Raw genomic sequence first — 23,783 nt, 5'->3', positions numbered from 1 at the left:
CACATCCTAATCTCTGGAACCTGTGAATATGTTACTTTACATGGCAAAGAGCGTTTGCAGATGTGATGAAGAGCTTGAGATGGGGAGATTATCATGGGTTATCTGGGTCAACCCAGTATAATCACAAGGGTCCTTACAGAGACAGGAAGGTCAGAGTCAGAGAAGGCGGTATGATGCCAGAAGCAGAGGTTGAGGTGATGAGAGGAATTCGGGTAGTCTCTAGAAGCTGGAAAGGGCAAGGAAACAATTGTCTCCAGAAGGAATGCAGCCTTGCCAACCCCCTTTAGACTGCTAACCTCAAAAACTATTTGTGTGTTTTTTAAGCCACTAAATTTGTGGTGATGTTACAGCAGCCACAGGAAATGAAAACACACTGGTTCAGCTTCTTTTTTCTTAATCATTTTTATTTGTTTTATTTATTTATGGCTGCGTTGGGTCTTTGTTGCTGCACGCGGGCTTTCTCTAGCTGCGGCGAGCGGGGGCTACTCTTCATTGTGGTGTGCAGGCTTCTCATTGTGGTGGCTTCTCTTGTTGTGGAGCACAGGCTCTAGGTGCACGGGCTTCAGTAGTTGTGGCACACAGGCTCATCAGTTGTGGCTCATGGCTCTAGAGCACAGGCTCAGTAGTTGTGGCGCACGGGCTTAGTTGCTCCGCGGCACGTGGGATCTTCCCGGACCAGGGCTCGAACCCGTGTCCCCTGCATTGGCAGGCGGATTCCTAACCACTGCGCCACCAGGGAAGCCCTGGTTCAGCTTCTTACTTGTCATGTGACTCTGGGAAACTTAACCTCTCTTTGACTCAGTTTCCTTGTCTGTAAAAGGGAATGATAAAGGCAATAATTCCTACCTCACAAGGTTGTGAGGATAAAATGAAAATACCTGCAAATCACTTTGAACAATGCCCAAGACTAAACATGTTAGCTATTAATAGTTAAAAGCTGCCATTAACTGAGAGCCTAATACTTAGTACCAGGCACAAGGTCAGATGCCTTAGAATAATTTCCTCCATTCTCACCATCACCCTTGGGCATAACGATTTCAATCCCCATTTTACACATAAGGAAACAAACCCAGAGTAATTTGCCCATAATCACTCTAGGACTGGAAGCATTTTCATCTTTGCACTTGGGAAATTGTACCGGTTTGTGCTCTTTACCTAAAGAGGGTTCGTTTTTATTTTGTTTTTTTGGAGGTAAAGCACAGGCTGGGAAGGCTACTCTGGGCCAGAGGTCCTGGCTGACACCCCCTCCTTTTCCTATCTAGTGCAGGGAGATAAAATCCAGGCGAAACTCACCTATCCTCCCCGCTCCCGTCCCTTTAGGGGATTCGATTACTGCCTCCCGCTCCTCACCAACACCCCCGCCCCCGCCCCGCCCAGTTCGAACAGTTTTTGAGCCAGACTCGGGGACACCAGGAGATGGGCACGGCCAGAAAGCGAGGTGTCCGATCCGCTGGGGGATGGAGGGGCGCAGAATTGCCCAGACCCCAAGGGTACCCGTGGAGCCCCCTCCCTTCCCGCAGCCTGCATAAGGAGCCATCTGTTCTCAGCTGAATAAACAAGCGGGGGAAAGCAGCTCCAGGTCCCCTGCCCCCCGGCCCGACCCCCGCACAATGCGCCTTTCTCCGAGGAGACGCCGCCCGGGCGCCGCCGGAGCGCGCTCCGTCTGGCCTCCCCTCCGCCTGGCGGCACAGCAAGACACGCACACCGACCCCGTGGAAACCAGATTTTTTCTTTTCTTGTTTTTTGTAAGAAAAAGAAAACAAAAAAAGAAATCCTACAAAGAGCTGGGCGCAGCACGTGTCCCCCACATCCCCTCCCACGATCCCCCGCAGTCCGGCTTCTGGTCCAGGCGAGGCCAGCTCGAGCGCAGCGCTGGGAGCCCGCCAGCGCCTCCTCCCCAACAGCCCAAGCCTGGGACACCCAGGTTCTGCCCGGCCCCAGCGCCCGGACGGCGCACGAGGGGGGCCCAGTCCGCGGGGCCGCCCCTTTTGCCCGGGTCCGGGCCACCCGCGGCCCTCACTTCTGGGTGGCCAGTTGGTTCTCCAGATCCTCCAGGCGCGCCGTCAGCTGGGCCAGTGAGCGGTTAAGGAAGCCGCCGGGGGTCGCGGGGGGTCCCTTCTCCCCTCCAGCCCGTGCCCCGGGACCCAAAGGATATGATTCTGCGACAGACTCTCGAGCGCCTCCAGCGTGCGGCCCTGGAACTCCACAAGACTTTCGCACTCGCAGGGGCTCCGAAGCTCTGTCCCCGCGCTGATGCCCTCCTCTGGCAGCCGGGCACAGAGAGTGGGGGAGTGAGAAGCTGGAGGAGGACCAACCAGCCCTGGCTGAGGCTCTCCGATATCCCTCCACCCGGCCTACGGCTGAGTGTTCGGGTTTGGGATTCAGACAGACCTGGGATGAGTACCAGCTAGGTAGCTGTGAGATATTGGAAAACCCCCTCAACCTTTCTAAGCCTTAGTTTCCTTATCTGTAAAAATGGATACAGTGAGAACACCTATTCGTCCGGCGGTGCTCAGAATTCAGTGATTTTCGTGTGTGTATGTGTGTACACATCTTAGAAGGTTTCTCAAACCTTGATGCTCATTGGAATCACCAGATCTTGTTAAAATATAGATTCTTGTTCTTAACAGGGAAGGAGCTGAGACACTGCATTTCTAATAAACTCCCAGGTGATGTTGATGCTGCTGGTCTGTGGACCACACTTTGAGTAGCAAGAGTCCACAGCAGCACTGTCCAAATGAAACTTTATGTAGTGATGGAAATGTTCTGCATCTGCCTTGTCCAGTGTGGTAGCCACAAGACACAGGTGGTTATTTAACACTTGAAATTGTGGCTAGTGCACCTGAGGAACTAAATTATTTAATTTAATGTAACTTAATTTAAATGGGCGTATGTAGCTAGTGGCTACCTTATTGGAGGGTGCAGATCTAGAGCATTTCCTGACGCAAGGAAACACTTTATAGGGTATTTCAACTAGGCCAATGTTTCTCCAAGTGTGGTCCCTGGACCAGCAGCATCGCCTAGGAAGTTATTAGAAATGCAAATGATCAGATTCCACCCCAGACCTACTGAAGCAGAAACTCTGGGGTTGGAGCCAACAATGTGTGTTTTAACAAACCCTCCAGGTGAGTCTGATGCACACTAATGTTTAAGAACCACTGATCCAGGGGACTTCCCTGGTGGTCCAGTGGTTAAGAATCCCCCTCCCAATGCAGGGGACACGGGGTTAGATCCCTGGTGGGGGAACTAAGATCCCACATGTCGCAGGGCAGCGGGGGAACTAAGCCCATGGGCCACAACTACAGAGCCTGTGTGCAGCAACAAAAGATCCCATGAGCCCCATGCAGCCAAAAATAAAAAATAAAATAAATAAATATTTTTTAAAAAGACCCACTGATCCAAGTCTATTTCCTCATACATTTCAACATCTCTGAAATCAAAATAGTTGCCTTACAATTAAATTTGGCATCCTTTTTTTCTTAGCAGTATAGAAAATAATGAATCTTACAACGGGTGGTATCTTAGATTCACTGAATTCTGTAAATGTGTGCCATTTTTAATATTACAGTACAATGCCTGGCACTTGGCCTTCAGTACAGAGTTGCTGTTATGATTTAAAAGTTATATCTCAGTCTGTATGTCATGTTTATCAATGATATTGACAACAGTTCCAGAAAGGCTCCTAACTTTGCAGGTGGGGAAATCAAGGAAATAAATATATATTAAATATATATACTTAATACACATCTTTGTGTACCTGAAACACACCCAGTCCTGCCACTTTGCCAGGTCTGTAAAGTTGAATTCCAACCAGGTAAAGGGCTTATGATGTGGCTCCCCTTACGAGTGCTGAGTTGGGTGTGCCTTTGAAAAAATTCCCCCCAAATTATTCTGAACGCCCACTAATTTGGGGAACAGGTAGTTTAGTCCAGTGCTTCTTGCACTTTAACATAATTCTAATCCCCTGAGGGTCTCGTCAAAGTGCAAAACTGTATTCGGTAGGTCTGGAGAGCGCTGGAAATGCTGTAGTTTTAACAAACCACTAGGTGACAGCCCTGCCGCCGGTCCACGGACAACACTTTGAGTAACGAGGCTCTGTGCAGCGAGCCCATCCCCTGGCTGTCACTCAACGAAGGGGGGAGGGAATGAATAGGACCGGGAGATCTCGGAGGGTCGGCAGTGAGGGAAAGGGAGGGGTCCGGAGACCGATGTGCTCACCCGGGCAGATGCTGCCTTTGAGGTTCTCCAACAGGTGCGTCATGGTGCTGAAGTCGGGGGAGTAGGACACGTGCAGCTCGGCTGGCTCCGAGGCCATCTCTCGCAGCTCCTCCTCCACCGCTTTGCCTACGCCCACGGCGTACATGACGATGCCTGCAGGGTCGAGGGACTCAGGGGGCACCCTCGGCCTCAGGAAAGCCGCCTCCCCGCATCCAACCCAACCTCAATCCAGCGCGGCCCGCGCCAAGCCCACCTTCCTCCTTGGCGCGCGCCGCCCACACTGAGACGTCATCCTGGGAGCGGCCGTCGGTGAAGACCAGGCCCACGCGGGGCACGTTGAGCGCCCGGGGCCGCGCGCCCTGCGCCTCTGAAAAGCTGTGCTGCACCATGTGGCGCAGCGCAAGCCCGGTCATGGTGCCGCGCTCCATATACTCCACAGCCTGGACCGCCTGCTTCACCTCGGCCGCCGTGCCGTAGCGGCCCAGTGGGAACTCGGTGCGCACGCGGCTGGAGAACTGCACCAGCCCCACGCGCGTGCCTTCTGGGGACACGTCCAGGAAGTCCACGATCTGGTTCACGAAGCGCTTCACCAGCTCGAAGTTCTGCGGACGCACGCTCTTGGAGCCATCGACGAGCAGAACCAGGTCCACGTGGCCTTCCCGGCACCCTACACCCACCCGAGGAGAAGAGCTGGGGTTAAGGGCTCAGATCCTTGGCTGGCAGCGGCCACCTGCTCACTCATTCACTCGCAAACATTTATTATATAACAGATACTATGTGTGAAGTCCTTCCTATGCCAGGCACTGTGCTAAATAATAATAATTATTATTATCATCAGCGGCATCATTATAATCTTTGCCATTTATTAAGTGCTTAGCACAAGCCAGGCAATCTGCTAAAAGGATCTTTTTAATCATCATCATCACCACAATAGCTACCATTTATTGATCATCTACTATGTATCGGACAGAATTCTAAACACTTTACCACTACTAACAATAACAAATAAAAACAAAAACATTACTATTTGACAGCTTACCATGTACCAGGCACTGGGCTAGGTGCTTTATATATTTTTTCTCAATTCTCCCAATAACTTTGGGTATTATCCCCATTTTCTAAGAATCTGAGATTCTGAAGGATAAAGTCATTTATTTGCTCTGGATTCCACCACTAGTAGTGGCTGAGCCAGGATTTGAAGCCAGGTCTGTCTGACCCCAAAACCCAAGCTCCTAATCACTCTACAAGATCGCCTCCCCTGTTCTGAGACAGGGACCTTGCTAGGCCCTGAAGGAGGTTTGCCAATAAATGAAACATAATCCTGATCCATAGGATATCAGGATAGAGCAGAGCAGTGAGACATGCCATTTGCTACCATCAAGGAAAGTGCTTGAATAGAGGGGCTTGCAGGGAGCAAGGTAGGAGTAACTCATTCTTCCTGGAGTTAGTGAGGAAGGCTGCATGGAGGTGGTGACATGTGATTTGATCTTCAGGGATGAGTAGGAGTTCTCCAAGGCAGGAAGGGACATTCTAGATGTTGGGGGCAATGTGTGTAGGGGCATGGAAGCCAGGAGCCCTGGACACGTTTGGGAATGGGCAGGCCAGTATGGCTCAAATGTTCAAGTTTGGCAGAAGACAGGCTGATGGGGTTGGCTCAAGCTAGATTATAATGACCTAAGGCGGTGGTTTCAAAAATTTGACCACAACCCACAGTAAAAAATAATAATAATAAATAATAATAATAATATAACAATACGTCATGATGCACTTACACTCAGATATAATTAAAATTAAGTTTCGTGAAACTTACTCTTTCTACATCCATGCAGTAAACTCTATTTTCTCTCTCTTTTTTAAAAAAAATTCTAGTTTTTAACCACTAATTTGATTTTGTTATCCACTGTGGTTACACCCGCTATTTGTGTATCCACTGTGGTTACACCCGCCATTTGAAAAACTCAGGGGTAAGGCATTTGATCTTTATTTTGTAAGCACTGGTGAGCCACAGAAGGCTTTCGAGCAAGGGAGAAATGTGATCAAATATGTATTTTTGAAATTAACCTTGGCAGCAGGGTAGAAGATTGAGGAGAAAGACATGGAGGCAGGGCACGGCACACCCTCCAACTCCACCACCACCAGCACACACACACACACACTCATACCACGTTCTTGGGCCACAGCAAGGACAGGACAGAGTCAAGGATACTCTGAATGTGGGCAGTGGGTCAGAGGCAGACAGAACCCCCTCCCACCCATAACTCACGGCTGCAGCTCTTGCCATCTGCCTGGAGCTGCCACCGCTCAGGGCACAGGCAGCGGTAGGAGAAGCCCTCACTCACGCACTGGAACTCGCACCCATGGTCTACGCCATTGCAAAGGTCCTGGGCTTAAAGGAGAGACAAGACAGAACGAGTCACGGTGGACTCCACCAGCTAAGATCCCTCATCCCTCTGCACAAATGCAGGAGACCCCTCCTCACCCTGACAGCTCCTGCCGTCGGGCAGCAAGTTGTAGCCCCCTCTGCAGCGGCACCGTGGCCCACCAAAGGTGCTAACACACTCATGCTGGCAGCTGTGGTTCCCAAAGCTGCAGTGGTCAATGGCTGGTGGGAAGGAAGAGACAGCACGATGTCACTTCTGACTGGAGCCATCAGAGACCTTGGTCCAGGTGCTAATCGGGGGGTTCGCTCACCCCTGCAGCTCCTCTGGTCCTGCTGGAGTACAAAGCCAGCTCGGCAGCGACAGAAATAGAAGCCCGGGGAGCTGACGCAGTGATGCTCACAGCCATGGGTCCCTTCAGTGCACAGGTCGAGGGCTGAGGAAGAGCTGAGGTCAGGCTATGCCCTGGGGCTGCCCTTCTCAGCCCTGACAGCACAACCACCTGGGGAGCTTTCTAAAAATACCTATGCCTGGACCCCAACCCCCCAAAATCCTGACTTAATTAGTCTGGGGTGGTACCCAGGCATCTGCGATTTCTCCAAGCAAAGGCCCCCTTCCTACTGAGCCAAGCGGCCCTCCCAATTCAAGCCCCAGATGTATCCCAGTGGGCCCATGACTGAGCCACGCATAAGAATGGGAATCCACAGTTGTAGAAGACAGGACCCCTGCCCTCAAGATGTTCACTAACTCACAGAGGAGGACCAGAGTTAGTGAGGCTCTGCCACTTTACCTGTCTGAGCCTCTATTTCCCCATCTGCAAAATGGGGATATAATGGAAGAGAACAATTGCTATTTACAACTGCCTTCTGAGGAGGGTGAACTATTGCCCCGCTGAGTATCTTCATGGTTTCGATGTGCAAATATGGCCTAGAGCTGAGCTGGGGAATAGGGGCTGGAGAGAGATGAGATGCCCTGCATAAAAGTGTGAGAATGTGGGGTTCCTAGAAAAGAGATGGGGAGTGGAGAGAGGAAAAAAAGAACAAGAGAGATGGTGTGGAGATGAGTTACTGTGGGTTGAGTTTGCCAATGGAAAATCCCCTATAGTGGGGTGGCTGAGGATTTTCAGGATCAAGGGTGCCTAATGTTCAATTATACATAACGGGTGTTTCTTTTTCTGTGTGTATGTTTGACTTCACTTAGATGTAAGTCACACCTCTGTCCACCCCCCATCTTTAGTAAAATAGATGTATGCACGACTTAACATATACACACACATGCCCTTGTGTGCACAAGTGTGTCAACCAAGGAAGAGGCTGATTTACATGCACAGGACAAGAACAGCATGCGTGGATTGAGAAACTGCACGAGGACCCATAAATTGAATTCAGCAGAAGCTCGGAGCTAGAGGTGACCACAGAATGTAAGCACTTGGGGAATTCCCAGAGATCTTGGGAAGGGTTTTGAATGTTCACAGGTCATCAAATGGGGCTTCACGCCAGCCTTTTCTAAGCCCCAGAAACAAGAAGACCCCAGCTGACATCTGGGTTATTGGAAACACAGGACCTCTTTTTCCAGAATGTTGTGAGGTTGAGAGATGATGCATGTAACACTCCTAGCTTAATGTCTGATGCTAACCTGGCATACAGTAAATGGCAGCTGCCGTTATGATCAAAGGATTGGACATATATACACAGGGGGGAAAACCCCAACTGTATAAGCAAGGCAGTGTGTGTCATAGCTTTTCAGAAAGCAAAAATGAAGAACCAGGCCTTGAGAGGTCTGCAGGTGCAAAGAGGAGTGGCAAGAGCAGCCCAGGTGAGCAGCCCGGAAAGAACTGAGATGCAGAAGCAGGAATGAGCAGCGTATATGGGGGTGGGGAATGAAGGGGATGTATGGAGACCCCAACTCTGTCAAGTAACAGAAACAGTAAGGATATGCCTGTGAAATCACACAAGTTTGGGAGCTGTTTTGGAGCCAGGTGGGAGATGAGCCTGAAAGAGGGGGGAGAGAAGGCTACAGAAAATACACTTAACTGTATTAACTGTATGACCTCTGTGAGGTCAAGATTTCTAGCCCTGGTCCCACCAAGGACTTGTGTGACCCCAAGCAACACCTTCCCTTTCCTAGACCTGTAAAGTGAGGGAGCTGGACTTTGACCTCCAAAGGCCCTTCCAGACTCATTGTACTGATGCTAGGCCAATGGGGAGCCACAGAAGGCTCAGGAGCCGTGAGACTGAAGGGTGGGGGTAGCTCTCACCCAAACAGCTCTTGTCATCTGCTGCTAGCCGGTAGCCGGGGTTGCAGGCACAGTGGAACGTGCCGGGGGAGCTGACACATTGGTGCTGGCAGCCGTGTCCCCCCTCAGCACACAGGTCCTTTCCTGAGGACATACAAGAGTAGAATCAGCAGGGGACAGATGGGGAGAACCCTCCAACAGGAGAGAGCTGAGTGCGGTCAGAGCAGACCCCATGCTCAAGGATGTCTTTAGATGGAATATGGCTCGTTTGAGAGGGGCCAATCCAGGTGGAAGGGCTTAGGGAAAGTATAGGGCCTCAGTGGCCCCTGCGAATAGGCTCGGAAGACCGGAGCACCGGGCCAAAGGTGTCAGTGGGATAAGGGAGGACTACAAGGTGTAAAGTAGAGGAAGAACAGAGATGCTAAATCAAGGTAAGCGGCATAACTCAAGGTGTGACGAGAACAGATCTTGCAGCATTGTGGGAGGAGCTAAAACGAGAGTGGGAGGGGTCATCCCCAAGTGGGCGGGGCTTGACTCCGGAGTGGGCTACCGCTCTCAGCCTTGAGGGGTGGTGCTTCTTGTGTAGAGAGGCGGTTTTGGAGTTAGACGTTAAGCCTGTGGTAAACCACAACAGCCCATCAAGGTACGCGGGCACGCGAAACGTTGCTCCTTGTGGGCGAAGCCTTGAGCAAAAATGGGCAGAGCTGGAATTCCACACAACCCGCGGTAGGCCAGGGCAACTCCACGGCCTGTTGGGCGGGGCTAAAGACGGCGTGGGCGGGGCCAGCCGGGAGGGGGATGGGATTCACTGTGGTGGGAATGGGAATCGGAGCGGTTGGAGAGTTCGAGTCTCGCTCCAGCGTTCCCCTCACTCACGACACAGCCGGCGCTGGAACTGAAGGCCAAACTCCTGGATACGGTCGAAGGACTCGACGAGGAAGACGTGCTCGTCCAGCGGGGGAGACGCCATGGCGCGCAGGGAGGCCACCTCTGCGCGCTGAACCCCCACGGCGTAGATCTCGATGCCGCGGGCGCGCGCCTGCGCCGCCACTTCGGCCACGCGATCCTGGGGCCGCCCGTCGGTCACGATGACAGCGACGCGAGGCACGCGCGCCTCCGGCGGGCGCGCGCCCTCGGCCACACTGAAGGCCACGTTCATGGTGTACTGGATTGCCAGCCCGGTCATGGTGCCCTGCGCCAGTGGCACTAGAGCGCGGATGGCGCGCTCCATATCCTCGCGGCGTGAGAAGGTTCCGAGCGGGAAGACGCTCTGCACTTGACTCGAATACTGGATCACGCCGACGCGCGTGGCGTTGGGCCCCACGTCCAAGCTGCGGAGGAGGCCCACCAGGAACTGCCGCATCGTCTGGAACTCGAAGGGGCGCACACTGCGCGAGCTGTCAATCACGAACACCAAATCCAGGGGCCCAGTACGGCACCTGGGACCTGCGAGGAGATCAGGGAGGACTTCCCTAGGTTAGCCAAGCCTCACCTCCCGGGAGAACCCCACAGAAACCCAGGGCGGAATGGTGCTCTCCCGGTGTAACAGCGCCCAGCACAGTCTTAACCTAGCAAATGTAGGTTATCTCCATCCACTCACCCAGCATTTGAGGAGGTCCTGGGCTGGGAGACTGCACCAAATCTCTATCCTACAGCTCTGAGGGCTATACTGAGGAGGTGTTATCCATTTGGGAGGAGGGCGAGGGGACGTCGCAAATTCAAATGCCTACAGGAGCTAGGCAGGCAACATAAATAAATGAGTGAATGTGTTGGGTTAGGACGGAGGACCCAGAGAGCCCGTATAGCTCATAAAGTGGGCAGCTCCAGACAAACGTTGCCTTGCAGCCGTGAGGACCCCATGTTGGCAGATCTTTGGTCTTTTCAAGAGAAGTCCGAAATTGGGGTTTTTATGTGAAATCTCCTGGTTTTTTTCAATTAACTTTTAAAAATTAAACGCCAACTGGACAGTTCTGCATGAGCCCAGCTTGGGTACCTCCAAGCCACATCCTACAGATGGGAAAACTGAGGCCCAGAGAGTTGAAGCTGTGAACTCGAACCCAACCCCTATGGTTCCAAAGCTCTTGTTTTTCTCTCCCCAGCAGGCAGTTGGCTGCCGATGGAGAACCTGCTTTTGCTCCCCTCCCCCTGCTTCTGAGGGCTGGGCTCTGGCTCACCTGCGAACTGGAGCTGGGTTTCCCAGGGCTGGAGAAGGAGTAGCAACATGGGCAGCAGCGAACATAGAAGCCCCCTCATTGCCCTCGGGGAACAGAGAACAGAGGTATCAGAGCCTGAAGGGAGGAAGGAAAATAGCAAAGCAATAGAATTTACAGAGCTCTTATTCTAGGCGATGGGCATTTTGAGGGGGAGGAGGATCATGGGTTTATTTTACTAATCTCTCTAGTTTTGCGTATGTTGAAATTTTTCGTAATAAAAAAATTTCATCACGGTGAGATTGCTGGAAACACAAGGAATTCCGCTTTGCAGAACTGCAGAATAGTAAATAAATAGAAAGTAGATTAAAAAGATACAGAATTTAAAAAGGAAAAGCCTTGGGACCTCCCTGGTGGTCCACTGGGTAAGACTCCGCGCTCCCAATTCAGGGAGCCCGGGTCTGATCCCTGGTCAGGGAACTAGATCCTGAATGCCACAACTAAGACCCGGTACAGCTAAATATATAAATAAATATTAAAAATAAAATAAAATAAAAAGGAAAAGCCTTTCCTTAATGCCAGCCACGATGTTAAACGTTTTTCACGCATCGTGGCATTCTTTGAACCCTCTCGACAATTCTATGGGTCTAAGGCTGTTGTTGTTCCCATTGCAAAGATGAGGAAACAGGCTCAGAAAACTTCAGCGCTAGTACCCAAAGTCGCGCGGCAAGAAAGTGGCTGTACCAGGATGTAATCCTACGCCTGGGGGGTTCCGAGAACCAGCACGCGTGAACCTTTGCAGAGGGAAACCATTCCCCACCGCGCCCCCTACTCTCTGCACACAAGGAGCCTCTGTGTGACTGTCCTCCCGCCCACCCCACAGCCAAACAGGCACCGCCCCAATGCAGGCCTGCATCGCGTTGGCCTAAACCCTCCACGCAGATGAAGTCGCGACTTGGCGCCGCCCCTTCCCGCCAGCTCTCAGGAGAGACCGCCAGGGGGCGCCTTCGCGCGTCTGTCTGTGTTGGCTAGGTGGCCGTGGGAAGCCCACATCTGCCCAGCAGGTGCCCCTGCCCAAAGCAAATAGGGGGCTGGGAGCCCCAGGGCCTTGGAGATAAGGCCCGGGCAGAATATATCCGGCGCTAGGGCCAAAGAGCAGAAGTGCGCAGGGTTCCGGGGAGAGTGGCATTGGATGCGCCTGGGACGCGAGCCGGCCTGGGCCTCGGAGCGCAGCCATGGACCCTGTGGGGGCAGGTGAGCGCTCACTCTCCCGCGGCCCTTGGCGACGCCCCTTGAGAATCATGAAGGACTCCCATTGTACAGATGGAAAAAGTGAGGCCCAAGAAGGTGGCCCGCCGAGCTGCAAAGGAACCTAGGACTCCTGGCTCCCCTTCTCCCTTCTGAGCTGTCTGGCAACCTGGCCCCTAGGCGTCACCTCTTTTCCTTCCATTCGCTCCCTGGGGTCCCTATCCCCCCCACCCCCGCACCCCCTGCTGAAGCTGTGTTAGCCATTTTTCTGTTTCTGTTTCTTGGCAGAGGTGGCCAGCTGCCCCTAATCCAACCGCAGCCCCGCCCCCCTCCCCAATTCCGTGAATGGTCCTATTCTGAGCAAGGTCGGGTGCCTGGAGAGAGCGACAGGCGCCCTTCCCGTCCTGGATCCTCACCGTCTTCGCCTTTCAGGCCTGGTAGAGGAACAAAAATCCCTCTGACAGGACCCGTCGTGGGAGGGTGACTAAGCCAGATGTGCCAGCTGGAGGTGGGAGGGTGTGGAATGCCTTCTCCAGCTTGGGCCACAGTCTAGGCAGGCGAGCACCCCTGGGGAGTATGAGGGTAAAGGCACAAGGGGCCTTCGCTGCCTCCCATCCGTTCCTACCTGCAGAAGCCTCTGAGCCCCAAAACCTTAATTAAGTTTCCCCTTATCCTGCTCTTGGCCTGAGCCAACATCTCGCCTTGCACCCCACCTCCACCCAACCCTAGAAAGTCGAAATAGCGCTTGCCTCAAAGTTCATCACCTTTCCAACCCCTCATTCTACAGAGGAAGGAACCAGGACCAGAGAGGGTAATGTCTTGCCCAGGTCACACAGCAACGTGGCAAGGTGATAAGGCTGACACTAGAACCCGGAGCGCCTCTGAGGCGGTTAATCATTGCTTTAAGAAGAAATGCCCTTAGGGTGGGAAAAGTGGACTCTTGAGGGAGGAGAGGTCTGCGAATAATTCCTCAAGAGTTGGCTGAAGAATAAACACTTTGAGGACGTTCCGGGGAGCGGCGGTGGGGTGGGGGGACCCGGGGGGGAGGTTCCTGGAGGGAGGAGGTCAGGGAAAAAGTCCCCCCTCTGCATTTTGGCGGCCGTGCTGGTGGGGCCTCAATTTGGAAAGGACCCTACATAGGTGGGAAAGGGCACGGCAGGTCGGACGGGGGCATCGTAGGCGGTGCAGCCGCGCTTAAATACGGTCGCCAGGTCTGGCCGGATGCCTGCTCCCCGCAGACCCCTCCGCGCACCCAGGCCCTCTGACTCACCTGAGCCTGCCGGACAGCTCGGAGGCGCGGCCGCAGAGCGGAGCCGACGGGCGGAGCCTCCCGGGCAGTTGGACCAGGTAACGGCGCGGGCAGCGTGCCCAAGGTGCGGACGGCAAGGCAGCTGGAGCGAGCGGAGGCGGCGGCCGCATTTAACCCGGGGGCTGGCAGGTGGGGAGGGGGAACGCGGGCCGCGACCCCTCCCACTGGTAGGGAGCGACCCCCCTTCCTCCGAGGGCTGGGGCGGGGCCAGCGCGGCGCCCCCTGCTCCGCCACCCCTGAGCTGCAGACGCCTGCTGCGGGGCCGGAATCGGGCTACGGTTGGAGGCTGGGCGGCTACGCTCTCCGCAGCTGGAATGCGTTGGAAGCCGCCGAGGCCCTTCCCCGGGGAGAGCCCCAAGGGGCGGAGCGGGGCCTGGCTCGGCCGCCGGCTGCTTGGCTCCGCTTCCGAGGGCGCGGCCAGGCTCTTGTCCCCCGCCAGCCCCCTCCAGAGGTGGGGAGAGGCCCCGCACTCTGATCCTGCGAAGAGGGTAAAGGGTTCAGAAGGGCAGCCTCAGGGTTCATTGCTCTTCCCAGGCCCCACCTGGTGGTCCCTCAAATTCTGCCATCACCGACGCCTTTCCACGGTCTCTGCAATTACTTAGGTCTTGGGCCCATCACCCTCATCAAAACTCCCAGGCGGAGACGCCACCAGGCCCCTAGGCTCTTACTGGCGCACTCCACAGGGCCGATGGAGGCCCTGAAATCAGGAGAAGGAAAGCTAAGACAGCAACAGGCGCCTTCTCTTGGGAGAAAGGGGGTTGAGAGTGTTGCTTTAACCCGGAAAAGACGAAAATATTCCCCCAGGATCCTGGGCACACAGTTTGGGGGGCCGTCCACTTTCCCAGGCATCTGCAGGTAGGCAAGAGAGCACTCTGGTCCAGCAAAAGCTCCCCCCCATCAAGACTGCACCGGGGTGGGTCCCCCCAGGGTGCAGGGAAGCCAGGCGCCCTCACAAACTCTGCCTCCGTCACAAGACGGGCACAAGCGGGGACTTTGTGCCTCTGAGGCCTCTCCCCAATGCTCCAGGCTGCAATGGGCGTGGAGCCAGACCTGCGGAATGGCGCCTGGGTGGTCCCGGGTGGGCTCCAGGCAGACCTCAGTGAGCACCACACAACCCAAATATTTAGCCCACAGCTTGCACCCAAGTCCCCTCCCTTGCCTAAGGCTTCTTCTCTTTGACCCCGAGTGGGCAGACCTAGAACGGTCCCTTCCTCCCATTCATTGCATTCCACCTGCCCCCTTCGGGCGCTATGCCACCTCACCCCTTGACGCTCCCTGCCGCGGGTGGCCGGCCTGTCCCCACTCCCAGGTCATCCCCAGAGCCCGCTGCGGTCCTGAGGGAAGGTGTGCGCCAGTGCCTACAGCAACAGTGCGAGCAGACCGTGCGGATCCTGCACGCCAAGGTGGCCCAGAAATCATACGGAAATGAGAAGCGGTAGGTCCCTCAGTGGTCCTCCAAGGTCCCTGCGACCCGACATTCTGCCCTATGTGCCCCTCCCTTTTTAGTGTCTTTTAGAACCTGGAGAGGACTCAGGGCTCAGCTATTGGCCAATCAGGGGCCTTTTCCTTCAGCCACCATCAGCCCTGACTTTGGTTTATAGCAGAACCTCCCTGTGAATCTCTAGTCCCCATTCACTCACTCATTCACCCATTCGTTCATTCTTTCATTCCACAACGACCTACTGAGTGCTTATCATGTGTCAGGCTCTCTGGCACTGCTGGGCACCGGGCATAGAGTTGAACAAGACAGCTATGGTCCCTGCCCTCCTGGCATCTTCACTCTAGTGTGGGAGAGACAGACAATAAACTCACAAATCAGTAAACAAGAGGCTTCCAGATTGTGATGAGAGCTAGAAGGGAAATAGAACAAGGTAAGGTGATAGAAACTGAGGAGCGGGGATGTACTTTAGCTAGCAAGGTCAAGGTGGTAGAAAGGCCTTTTAAGAAGGTGACATCTGAACTAAGACTTGAATGTGAAAATGGAGCCAGACATGAGAAGATCGCGGGGAAGCGTGTTCCAATTAGAAGGAACAGAAAACACAAAGACCTTGACACAGTACTAGCTTGGCCTGTTCCAGGACAAAAGAAGTCAGAGTGGCTGGGATTAGAGAAAGAGGTGGGCACTGCAGGAAGTAAAGTTGGAGAGGTAAGCAGGGGCCAGATCATGTGAGGACTTTGAATTTAAACCACTGGAGGATTTTAAGAAGATGAGTCACATACTCTAAAAAAATTTTAAAACAAACACATTCTGGCTGCTGTGTGAAAAACAGGTTGAAGGGGGTAGGAGTGGAAGCAGAGAGACCAGTTGGAAGGCTGATGCAGAGGTCCAGGCAAAAAGTGATGGCAGTAGGGACTAAGGTGGAGGTGGTGAGAAGTCAGTGGATTCTGGATATGTTTTAAAGGGAGTGGATAGGACTTACCGATGGATTGAATGAGGAATGTGAAAGAAAGAAAGATTCGGGTGTTAATGGGGTTCACAGTCATGGAGAAGCCTGGGGAGAGCGGTGAGAAAGGTGTGGGGGTGGGGGCGGGAATCAAGGATTCTGTCGGGTCTTTGCTACCTTTGAGACGCCTACAGGACAGTCAAGTGGAGATGGATACACGAGTCCAGCGCTTACATGTCTCCGCAGGTTCTTCTGCCCCCCGCCCTGTGTCTACCTCGCAGGTCCCGGATGGAGGGTGAAGCCAGTGCAGGGCCAAGGTGAGGGCGGACTCCAGGGATGCCGGGCGCCTCCCTCTGTAAGGCGACCCTCAGTAGGGCTCGGGAGCGGGGCGGTTCTCAGTCGCAGTCTCAACGCGCCCTCTGGCGGCGAGAACTAAGCTTGCCTGACACTTGAGTCCCAGAGCCCGCTCGCGTCCCTTTCCAGCCCACCAGGCAGGGGAGACCGGGCCCGTCGTCTGCGGTTACATGGGACTGGACGGCGCGTCCGGCAGCGCCGCCGAGACGCAGAAGCTGAATTTCGAAGAGCAGCCGGACTGCAGGGTGAGAGCGCATGGGAAGGGGGTTCGATTCTTGCTCCCATCCTTGCCTCTCTCTTTGGTGCAGGGGGGCTCCTTTACTCCCCTGCAGAAGCCAAAAGATAGGTGGGGATGCCGAGAGAACGGGATTCTGCCTTGAGGGTGAGCCCAAGAGCTTGGACGTGCAGCTTCATGTCACGTCCGACGGGGCGGACGTCAGATAACTGGGGAAAGTCAGTTCATCCAGGGACTTAGGGCTGGGGTGAGACGATCCCATCTCCGCCAACCCTGTAGGAATTCGGTTGCGCCAAGACCCTGTACATCTCGGACGCAGACAAGAGGAAGCACTTCCGGCTGGTGCTGCGGCTAGTGCTCCGAGGGGGGCGGGAGCTGGGCACTTTCCACAGCCGCCTCATCAAGGTCATCTCCAAGCCCTCGCAGAAGAAGCAGTCGCTGAAAAACACCGACCGTGAGCGGGGTGGAGCCTGGCCTCTGGGCGGGACGGGGAGGTGCCCCAGGTCTGGAAGCTGCTAGGTTTGGGAGGGGGGAGGGGGAGATGCCTGGATTGGAGGGGTGGGGTCAGGGTGGGAGAGGTGGAGTCTGAGCCGGAAGGGGGCGGGGTCTGGGTGAGTAGGTGTGGCTTAGGTCGGGGAATGGGAAAAGTTGGAGAGGCAAGAGCAGAGGAAAGGGGACAGAGGCCGACTTGAGTTTGGGGTTCCCCAAAATGGCCGGCAGGTGCTGAGCTAAAGACAGATTAAAAGTGATAATGAAAAGGCAGGGGAAATTCAGTTAAAAATATTTATTCAGTGCCTGATGTATATGCAAGTGTCTGTTCTGGAGGAACGGACGGCCTAGCAGAGGAGACACACATAGCTGATCAAAGAGACAGTTTGAGATAAGTACTGCCCTGGCTGCCAAGTGACAAGTCCCAGGGCTGATGGCTTTGAAAATATGAGGAAACAAAGCCTGAATGACAATGACAACATCACTGCTACCCTCGCTGGAAGATGGAAGGGAGAAGTAGGGGATGGGGGACTTTCTTGGCAGGTATATACATACAACACCCTGTTTGACGCTCATCCTTGTAAGGTGAGTCGTAGATGACGAAAATGAGGTTTGGAACATTCATCCATTCATTTAAAAAATATCTGGGCCTGGGACTTCCCTGACAGTCCAGTGGTTAAAACTCGGCACTTCCACTGCAGGGCACGCGGGTACAATCTCTGATCAGGGAACTAAGATCCCACATGCCATGCAGCGTGGCCAGAAAAGAAAGGAAGAAAGAAAGAAAGAAAGAAAGAAAGAGAGAGAGAGAGGGAGGAAGGAAGGAAGGAAGGAAGGAGGAAAATAAATATTTGGGCCTGTCACCTTTCAGGTGACTTGCCTAAGTTTGCCCAGCTAGAAAGTGGCCCACCCAGGGTTTGAACTTGAGTCAATGTGACTGTGAAGCCCAGCTCCCACCCCTACACCTTACTTACTGTCTGTTAAAAACCTTGAAGAGGGCTTCCCTGGTGGCGCAGTGGTTGAGAGTCCACCTGCCAATGCAGGCGACACGGGTTCGAGCCCTGGTCCGGGAGGATCCCACATGCCGCGGAGCAACTGGGCCCGTGTGCCACAACTGCTGAGCCTGCGCTCTGGAGCCTGCGAGCCACAACTACTGAGCCAGCGTGCTGCAACTGCTGAAGCCCCACGTCTAGGGCCCGTGCTCCGCAACAGGAGAAGCCACCGCAATGAGAGGCCCACGCACCGCGACGAGGAGTGGCCCCCACTCGCTGCAACTAGAGAAAGCCCATGTGCAGCGGTGAAGACCCAGCACAGCCAAATATAAATTAAAAAAAAAAAAAAAAAAAACCTTGAAGAATGTCTCAGATCCAGGCAGTGCTCTGGCTGGCCCTTGGTGTCAGGAAAGGGCCAGGGAGGGGTAAAGTGGTATAGTGTGATGGTTTTTTTTTTTTTTTAAAGCTTGAATGCATTATTTATTTATTTATTTATTTATTTAGGGCCGCGCTGGGTCTTCGTTTCTGTGCGAGGGCTTCCTCTAGTTGTGGCGAGCGGGGGCCACTCTTCATCGCGGTGCGCGGGCCTCTCACTGTCGCTGCCTCTCTTGTTGCGGAGCGCAGGCTCAGTAATTGTGGCTCACGGGCTCAGTTGCTCCGCGGCATGTGGGATCTTCCCAGACCAGGACTCGAACCCGTGTCCCCTGCATTGGCAGGCAGATTCTCAACCACTGCGCCACCAGGGAAACCCCAGTGTGATAGTTTTGAGGGCAGATTCTGGAGCCAGGCGGCCTGGGTTTCAATCCTGGCTCTGCCACTGGCTAGCTGCGTGATCTAGAGGGAGTTGTTCTCTTGAATAGAGATAATATTTTCTACCTCAGAGAAAATACCTTTGTTAAGAGAAGCAAAAGGGCTAACACATTTTAAGCATTTAAAACAGTACCTGAAACACAGTAAGCTTTAGCTAGCATCATTATGCAATGGATAGGAACTTGGGTTAAGTATACATTGAGCACCAACAGTATGCCTAGCACTGTCAGGGGAGAGAGGGCGATGACCCAGTGCTCTCTCCCCAGGTGGTCAAAATCCAATTAGATAACAAAGTGGCTGCTCTGAGTCTGTGTTAAAAGGCTGGAAGAGACCAATGTCAAGCCCTAGAAATATACTGCTGTTTCACACCACGCAGCCTTTGCTTATGCAGCCCCCTGAGCAACTCCTACCTACTTCATGCTTCCCAGCTGAGAGTATAACCTCCTCCAGGAAGCCCTCCTTAACCCAGCCAGCCCTCACTATATCATATTGAAACTTTATATTTATTCCCTGTCTCCCCTCTGAGACTGTGAACTCCTCTAGAGCAAAACTGGGTCTAATTCACCCTTTGGCACCCAGTACCCAGCACAGTGCCAGCCACCAAGTAGGCACTTAGTAACTACTTGATAAAATTCTGTTTATTGAACTGAAGGATGCCCAGGCAGCAAAAAGAACCAGACAAAGGTACAGAAGCAGGATTACAGCAGGTGCTAGATAAATAGCGGTGACATATGAATGCCCAGTGTGTCTGGGAATTTGAGCCAGACTGGCTCAGGGGACAGAGGATGGGAACTTACCTGGCAAGTCCAAGGGACCAAGCCAGGCAGGGGCACTGATTCCACCTCCCCTCACAGTGTGCATATCCTCGGGCTCAAAGGTCTCCCTCTTCAACCGCCTGCGCTCCCAGACGGTCTCCACGCGCTACCTCTCTGTGGAGGATGGGGACTTCGTGGCCAGTGCACGCCAGTGGGCTGCCTTCACTCTCCACCTGGGTAATCCCACCCGCAGGCCTGGGGCTGGGCACTTCACATGCATTCCCTTTTTAAATCTTCATCACAACTCCTCAAGGAAAGTAAAATTTGCCCCATGGAACCGAGGCTCAGAAACACAAAAAGACTTGCCAAAGGTCCCAGTGAGTTGGTGACTGATCCAAGCTATTCAGACTCCAGTGTCCAGCCCCTTCCCTCAACTCAGCCCCCACCCCAGGGGGCAGACATTCGCAAGGATGGCCACAAATGACATCTCCAGGCTGAGAATCTTCAGCCTTAGCTGCCTTCCTGTGTGCCAACCTTGCCCATAAGACCCATGTGCAATGTGAGGTGGAGCCAGAGGCAAGAAGGGTGGAATTTGGGGCAGAAGCTTGGGACCCCTGAATCCCTCCTTCCTTCCCTCCTTCTTTTTACTCCCAGCTGATGAACACTGTTCCCAGGGAGACTTCCCGCCTCGAGAGGGCTACGTCCACTACGGCTCCCTGGTGCAGCTGACCTGCACGATCACGGGCATTACACTACCTCCGATGGTATGGGAAGGGAGGGCACAGCTGCAGGGGTCCCCCCAGATCCACACAGAAGGTGTGACCCACAAGTGCAGCGCTGGAGAGTGAGAGCCCAAAGCATGATGACACCTATCCTCACTTGGGATACTCAGTGCTTTGTGGGGCTGGATGGAGGTCAAGCGCTGGCGTGGGGGGAATATGCCAGTGTCCTGCCTGGCTATCGAAGTAGCAGAAAGAGGGAAGGGAAGCCTGTGGGCACCCAGGCAACTTGCTGCCACGCTTCCTCCCACCCTTTTGCTGTAGATCATCCGCAAAGTAGCTAAGCAGTGTGCACTCCTCGACGTGGATGAGCCCATCTCCCAGCTGCACAAGTGTGCATTCCAGTTTCCAGGTGGTCCTCCAGGAGGGGGTGGCACCTACTTATGTCTCGCCACAGAGAAGGTGGTGCAGTTTCAGGTGAGAAGCAGAGAATATCAGCACCAAGGCGTCCCAGAAAGTCAGAGTGCGGAGAACGTAGAATGTAAGGTCACCATCATCATCATGGCTGCTACTTACTGAGCAATACTGCCTCCCATGGAATGTTAGAATCGTAGACTATCAGCACAGAATCAGAGAATGTAGAAAAAAATAGTGATAATGGTATTGAGCAATACTTCCCAAAGGATATTAAAGTCATAGAATGTTGTGATATAAAATTGTAGAATGTAAATTAAAATAATAATAAGTAATAGTATTGAGTATTATTGAGCAAAGACTATTAGAATCGTAGAATGTTAAGACAGAATTGTGGAAAATTACTATTATTATTATAGTAATAATATATTACTATAAATATAAATAAACTATTATATTATCATAAGACAGAAAACCATAACATGTAGAAAATAACATTATTATTGAGCAATAATCCCTCCCAAAGAATCTTAAAATTTTGGAATGTTAGGGCACAGAATTGCACAATGTTTAAAAAAATGGAATATTCTAGAATTCTAAGCAAATACACCTTTAGAAACCAGCTAGTCCAGCGAGCTGATTTAACTCCAAAGAGAGAACTCAAGGGTTTTGTCCAAGCTCGCACGGCAGGTAAACCGCAGAGCCCAGGACCGGAACGCTAGGAACGCGGAAGCCTCTGCACTGAGCTGGATGGACGCGCTGCCAGCCGCCAGCCGCGGCTTCTGCCCCATCCCCTCGGATCTCCCCCCAGGCCTCCCCCTGCCCCAAGGAGGCGAACAAGGCGCTGCTCAACGACAGCTCTTGCTGGACCATCATCGGCACCGAGTCAGTGGAATTCTCCTTCAGCACCAGCCTGGCGTGTACCCGGGAGCCTGTCACTCCGGTGCCCCTCATCAGCACCCTCGAGGTGAATCGGCCGCTGGGGGGCGCTGGCGGGCGCTGCCGGGCGTGGATACCGCCTGCGCTGGAGGGTGGGAGTGCAGGTGAGGGAGGGCTGCGGGCTCTCGGCCACCGCTTCTCCCACACCCCCTGGTCTCACGCTCCCCCAGCTGAGTGGCGGGGGCGATGTGGCAACCCTGGAGCTCCACGGTGAAAACCTCCACGCGGGGCTCAAGGTTTGGTTCGGGGAAGTGGAGGCCGAAACCATGTACAGGTATGAGGAGGGGGGGAATCCCATGGGTCCCAGGGAACGGAGCAGGTTAGGGGTGGGGGGATGCGTGCCATCAGTATCACTGCAGCCCTGACCTCGATGCCCCACCCCCAGGAGCCCGCGGTCCCTAGTGTGCGTGGTACCAGACGTAGCCGCCTTCGGCAGCGACTGGCGCTGGCTGCGCACACCCATCACGGTGCCCGTGAGCCTCGTGCGCGCCGACGGCCTCTTCTACCCCAGCGCCTTCTCCTTCACCTACACCCCCGAGTACAGCGTGCGGTCCGGGCCCCCGGGCGCCTCCGCGCCCGCCGCTGACGCCGATGCGCTCCTGGAGAGCATCCATCACGAGTTTACACGCACCAACTTCCACCTCTTCATCCAGACGTAGTAGGCGCGGCCTGGACGCTGGGCCTGACCCCCGGCCGGTTTTCTGGGTCCTGGGCCCTGCCCTCTGCCCTGTGCTGCGGAAGTGAAGGCTGCAGCCCGAGCAGCAGAAGCCTCTTGCCTAGAAACCCGGCCCTGTGGGTCTAACACGGGTCACTCGCTCGTCCTTTTCCAGCTAGGAAGACACGACCTGAGTGACGCTCCCTTTGTGTCCAGTCAGGAGTGTGGCTTTCCCTGTCTTTGTTTCTGGTTCACTCTCTAAATCAATCACACACTCTCTCTCCCTCAGTAACTTTGTAAATCTCTCTTATTTGTGCATCCCTAGCCCTCCATCTTTGTCTTTCTCCATCTCTCTATGTGCCTTGCATACAGTTTCACACACTCTGAAAAGTGTGTGAAATTCCAAGCCTAGAGCATTTCCCCTCCTGGCAGCTGTGTCTCCCCTAGAAGAGGAAATCCATAGTTTCACACGTCCAGGCAAGGGGCAATGGGCTCCTGAGGCATGGCCTGCTTGCCCTGATGCACCAGGTCTTAATGTGGAACCCTGGATCCCACTCATAGCACTGAGTCCCTTCTGGAGCACGAGGGCCCTGCCCTGGAGTACTGGGTTTCACCCTGCAATACAAAGCCCTAACCCTCCATATTCTTCCTATGGCTGGAGCCAGGCACAGTACCCATGCGGGCTGTTTGGTCTCTGGTCCACAACTTTGGTGGCTGGTTAGGTCCCTGGTGTGGTGGTCAGGTCTTGCCATCTTAACTGTCTACCCAGGCATTTCTCTCACAGGCCCAGTAAAATGCAGTCCTGAGGGTCAGAGATTGCTCTGCTGTGCCAGCATCAACTCCTATCCAAGGCAGAGTCTGATCTGTATGACCCACCTCCACACAGAGGGAGGTGCCCCAGTGTACTTCGCCCCCCATACACACAGAGGAAAGGACCACACGTGCAATGGAGCAGATAGATTTGTGACGCTTTCTGGAGGAGGAATGGGGATTCAGAAGCAGCCAGCATCCCTGAGTCCCTGTCCCTGCCCTGGGGACCACCTGTTGCCTCTGGGGATAAGTTACCCTACTAACTATCCCTCCACCTCAAGCAAAGTTGCACCCCAGGCCCAGGGGCAACCACAGGACACAAAACAAAACTTTCCGAGGACCACTCCAGGCAGAACTCCCGGGATCGACTGGGCGATAAGCCAGCCAAGAAAGTAGCTTCTTTGCTTGGAGCCCAGGGACCGAATCAAAATTCATCCCTGCCCAGCCTTCCCACCCTCTGCCAAGTCCACTCTCTACAGGGAGGGTCCTGGCTCGGGCTTTTGGAACAATGAGGCAGATCTCAGAGGTGCCAGCTACTTGTACCAGCCCCTGGGGGTGCTGAATGGGGAGAACTGGTCTGAAATGTGGGTTGAGAGCTCTCACCCTTCTGGGTCTTCCTTTGAGCTCTAAGTTCATTTCCTGTGACACTCTTCCCCTAGAACATGGAAACCCCCGTGAAAAAGGAGAA

General features: G+C 53.9%; 2 protein-coding genes across 4 annotated transcripts; one reads left to right on the top strand and one right to left on the bottom strand.

Annotated features, from left to right (window-relative positions):
* Positions 1 to 1,900: 1,900 nt before the first annotated feature.
* MATN4 (matrilin 4) lies at positions 1,901 to 13,759 on the bottom strand. Its single transcript, XM_068524543.1, has 11 exons — positions 13,501 to 13,759; positions 11,007 to 11,120; positions 9,709 to 10,278; positions 8,854 to 8,976; positions 6,910 to 7,032; positions 6,698 to 6,820; positions 6,482 to 6,604; positions 4,472 to 4,885; positions 4,219 to 4,371; positions 2,156 to 2,263; positions 1,901 to 2,075 (listed from the first exon to the last, which is right to left on the bottom strand). Exons 2-11 carry the CDS (start codon positions 11,083 to 11,085, stop codon positions 2,017 to 2,019), a joined length of 1,875 nt encoding a protein of 624 aa, XP_068380644.1. The 5' UTR covers positions 11,086 to 11,120; positions 13,501 to 13,759; the 3' UTR covers positions 1,901 to 2,016.
* On the top strand, positions 12,218 to 23,473 carry RBPJL (recombination signal binding protein for immunoglobulin kappa J region like). 3 transcript variants are annotated; one of them, XM_068524541.1, is made up of 12 exons: positions 12,218 to 12,236; positions 13,469 to 13,577; positions 14,849 to 14,974; positions 16,170 to 16,240; positions 16,407 to 16,522; positions 16,792 to 16,966; positions 19,658 to 19,795; positions 20,213 to 20,322; positions 20,602 to 20,754; positions 21,503 to 21,658; positions 21,801 to 21,904; positions 22,019 to 23,473. In XM_068524541.1, exons 1-12 carry the CDS (start codon positions 12,218 to 12,220, stop codon positions 22,287 to 22,289), a joined length of 1,548 nt encoding a protein of 515 aa, XP_068380642.1. In that variant the 3' UTR covers positions 22,290 to 23,473. The 3 variants fall into 3 exon arrangements, with proteins under 3 accessions (XP_068380642.1, XP_068380641.1, XP_068380643.1); XM_068524540.1 differs by having other exon boundaries at positions 22,016 to 23,473; XM_068524542.1 differs by having other exon boundaries at positions 21,801 to 21,909; positions 22,011 to 22,290.
* Positions 23,474 to 23,783: the final 310 nt, after the last annotated feature.

The sequence above is a fragment of the Eschrichtius robustus genome, chromosome 16, assembly GCF_028021215.1.
Source record: "Eschrichtius robustus isolate mEscRob2 chromosome 16, mEscRob2.pri, whole genome shotgun sequence".
NCBI lineage: Eukaryota > Metazoa > Chordata > Mammalia > Artiodactyla > Eschrichtiidae > Eschrichtius > Eschrichtius robustus.
This window is presented reverse-complemented; position numbering and strand designations above follow the sequence as displayed.

Coding starts and splice junctions, on each gene's coding strand:
- MATN4 (XM_068524543.1), bottom strand. CDS start 11,085: ATGAGGGGGCTTCTATGTTCGCTGCTGCCCATGTTGCTACTCCTTCTC. Junction 7,033..8,853: donor AGATGACAAGAGCTGTTTGG/GTGAGAGCTACC, acceptor GCTCTTCCTCAG/CCCTCGACCTGTGCACTGAA. Junction 4,372..4,471: donor GGCGCGCGCCAAGGAGGAAG/GTGGGCTTGGCG, acceptor TCGACCCTGCAG/GCATCGTCATGTACGCCGTG.
- RBPJL (XM_068524540.1), top strand. Junction 13,578..14,848: donor CTCCCGGGCAGTTGGACCAG/GTAACGGCGCGG, acceptor CCCCACTCCCAG/GTCATCCCCAGAGCCCGCTG. Junction 16,967..19,657: donor GTCGCTGAAAAACACCGACC/GTGAGCGGGGTG, acceptor CTCCCCTCACAG/TGTGCATATCCTCGGGCTCA.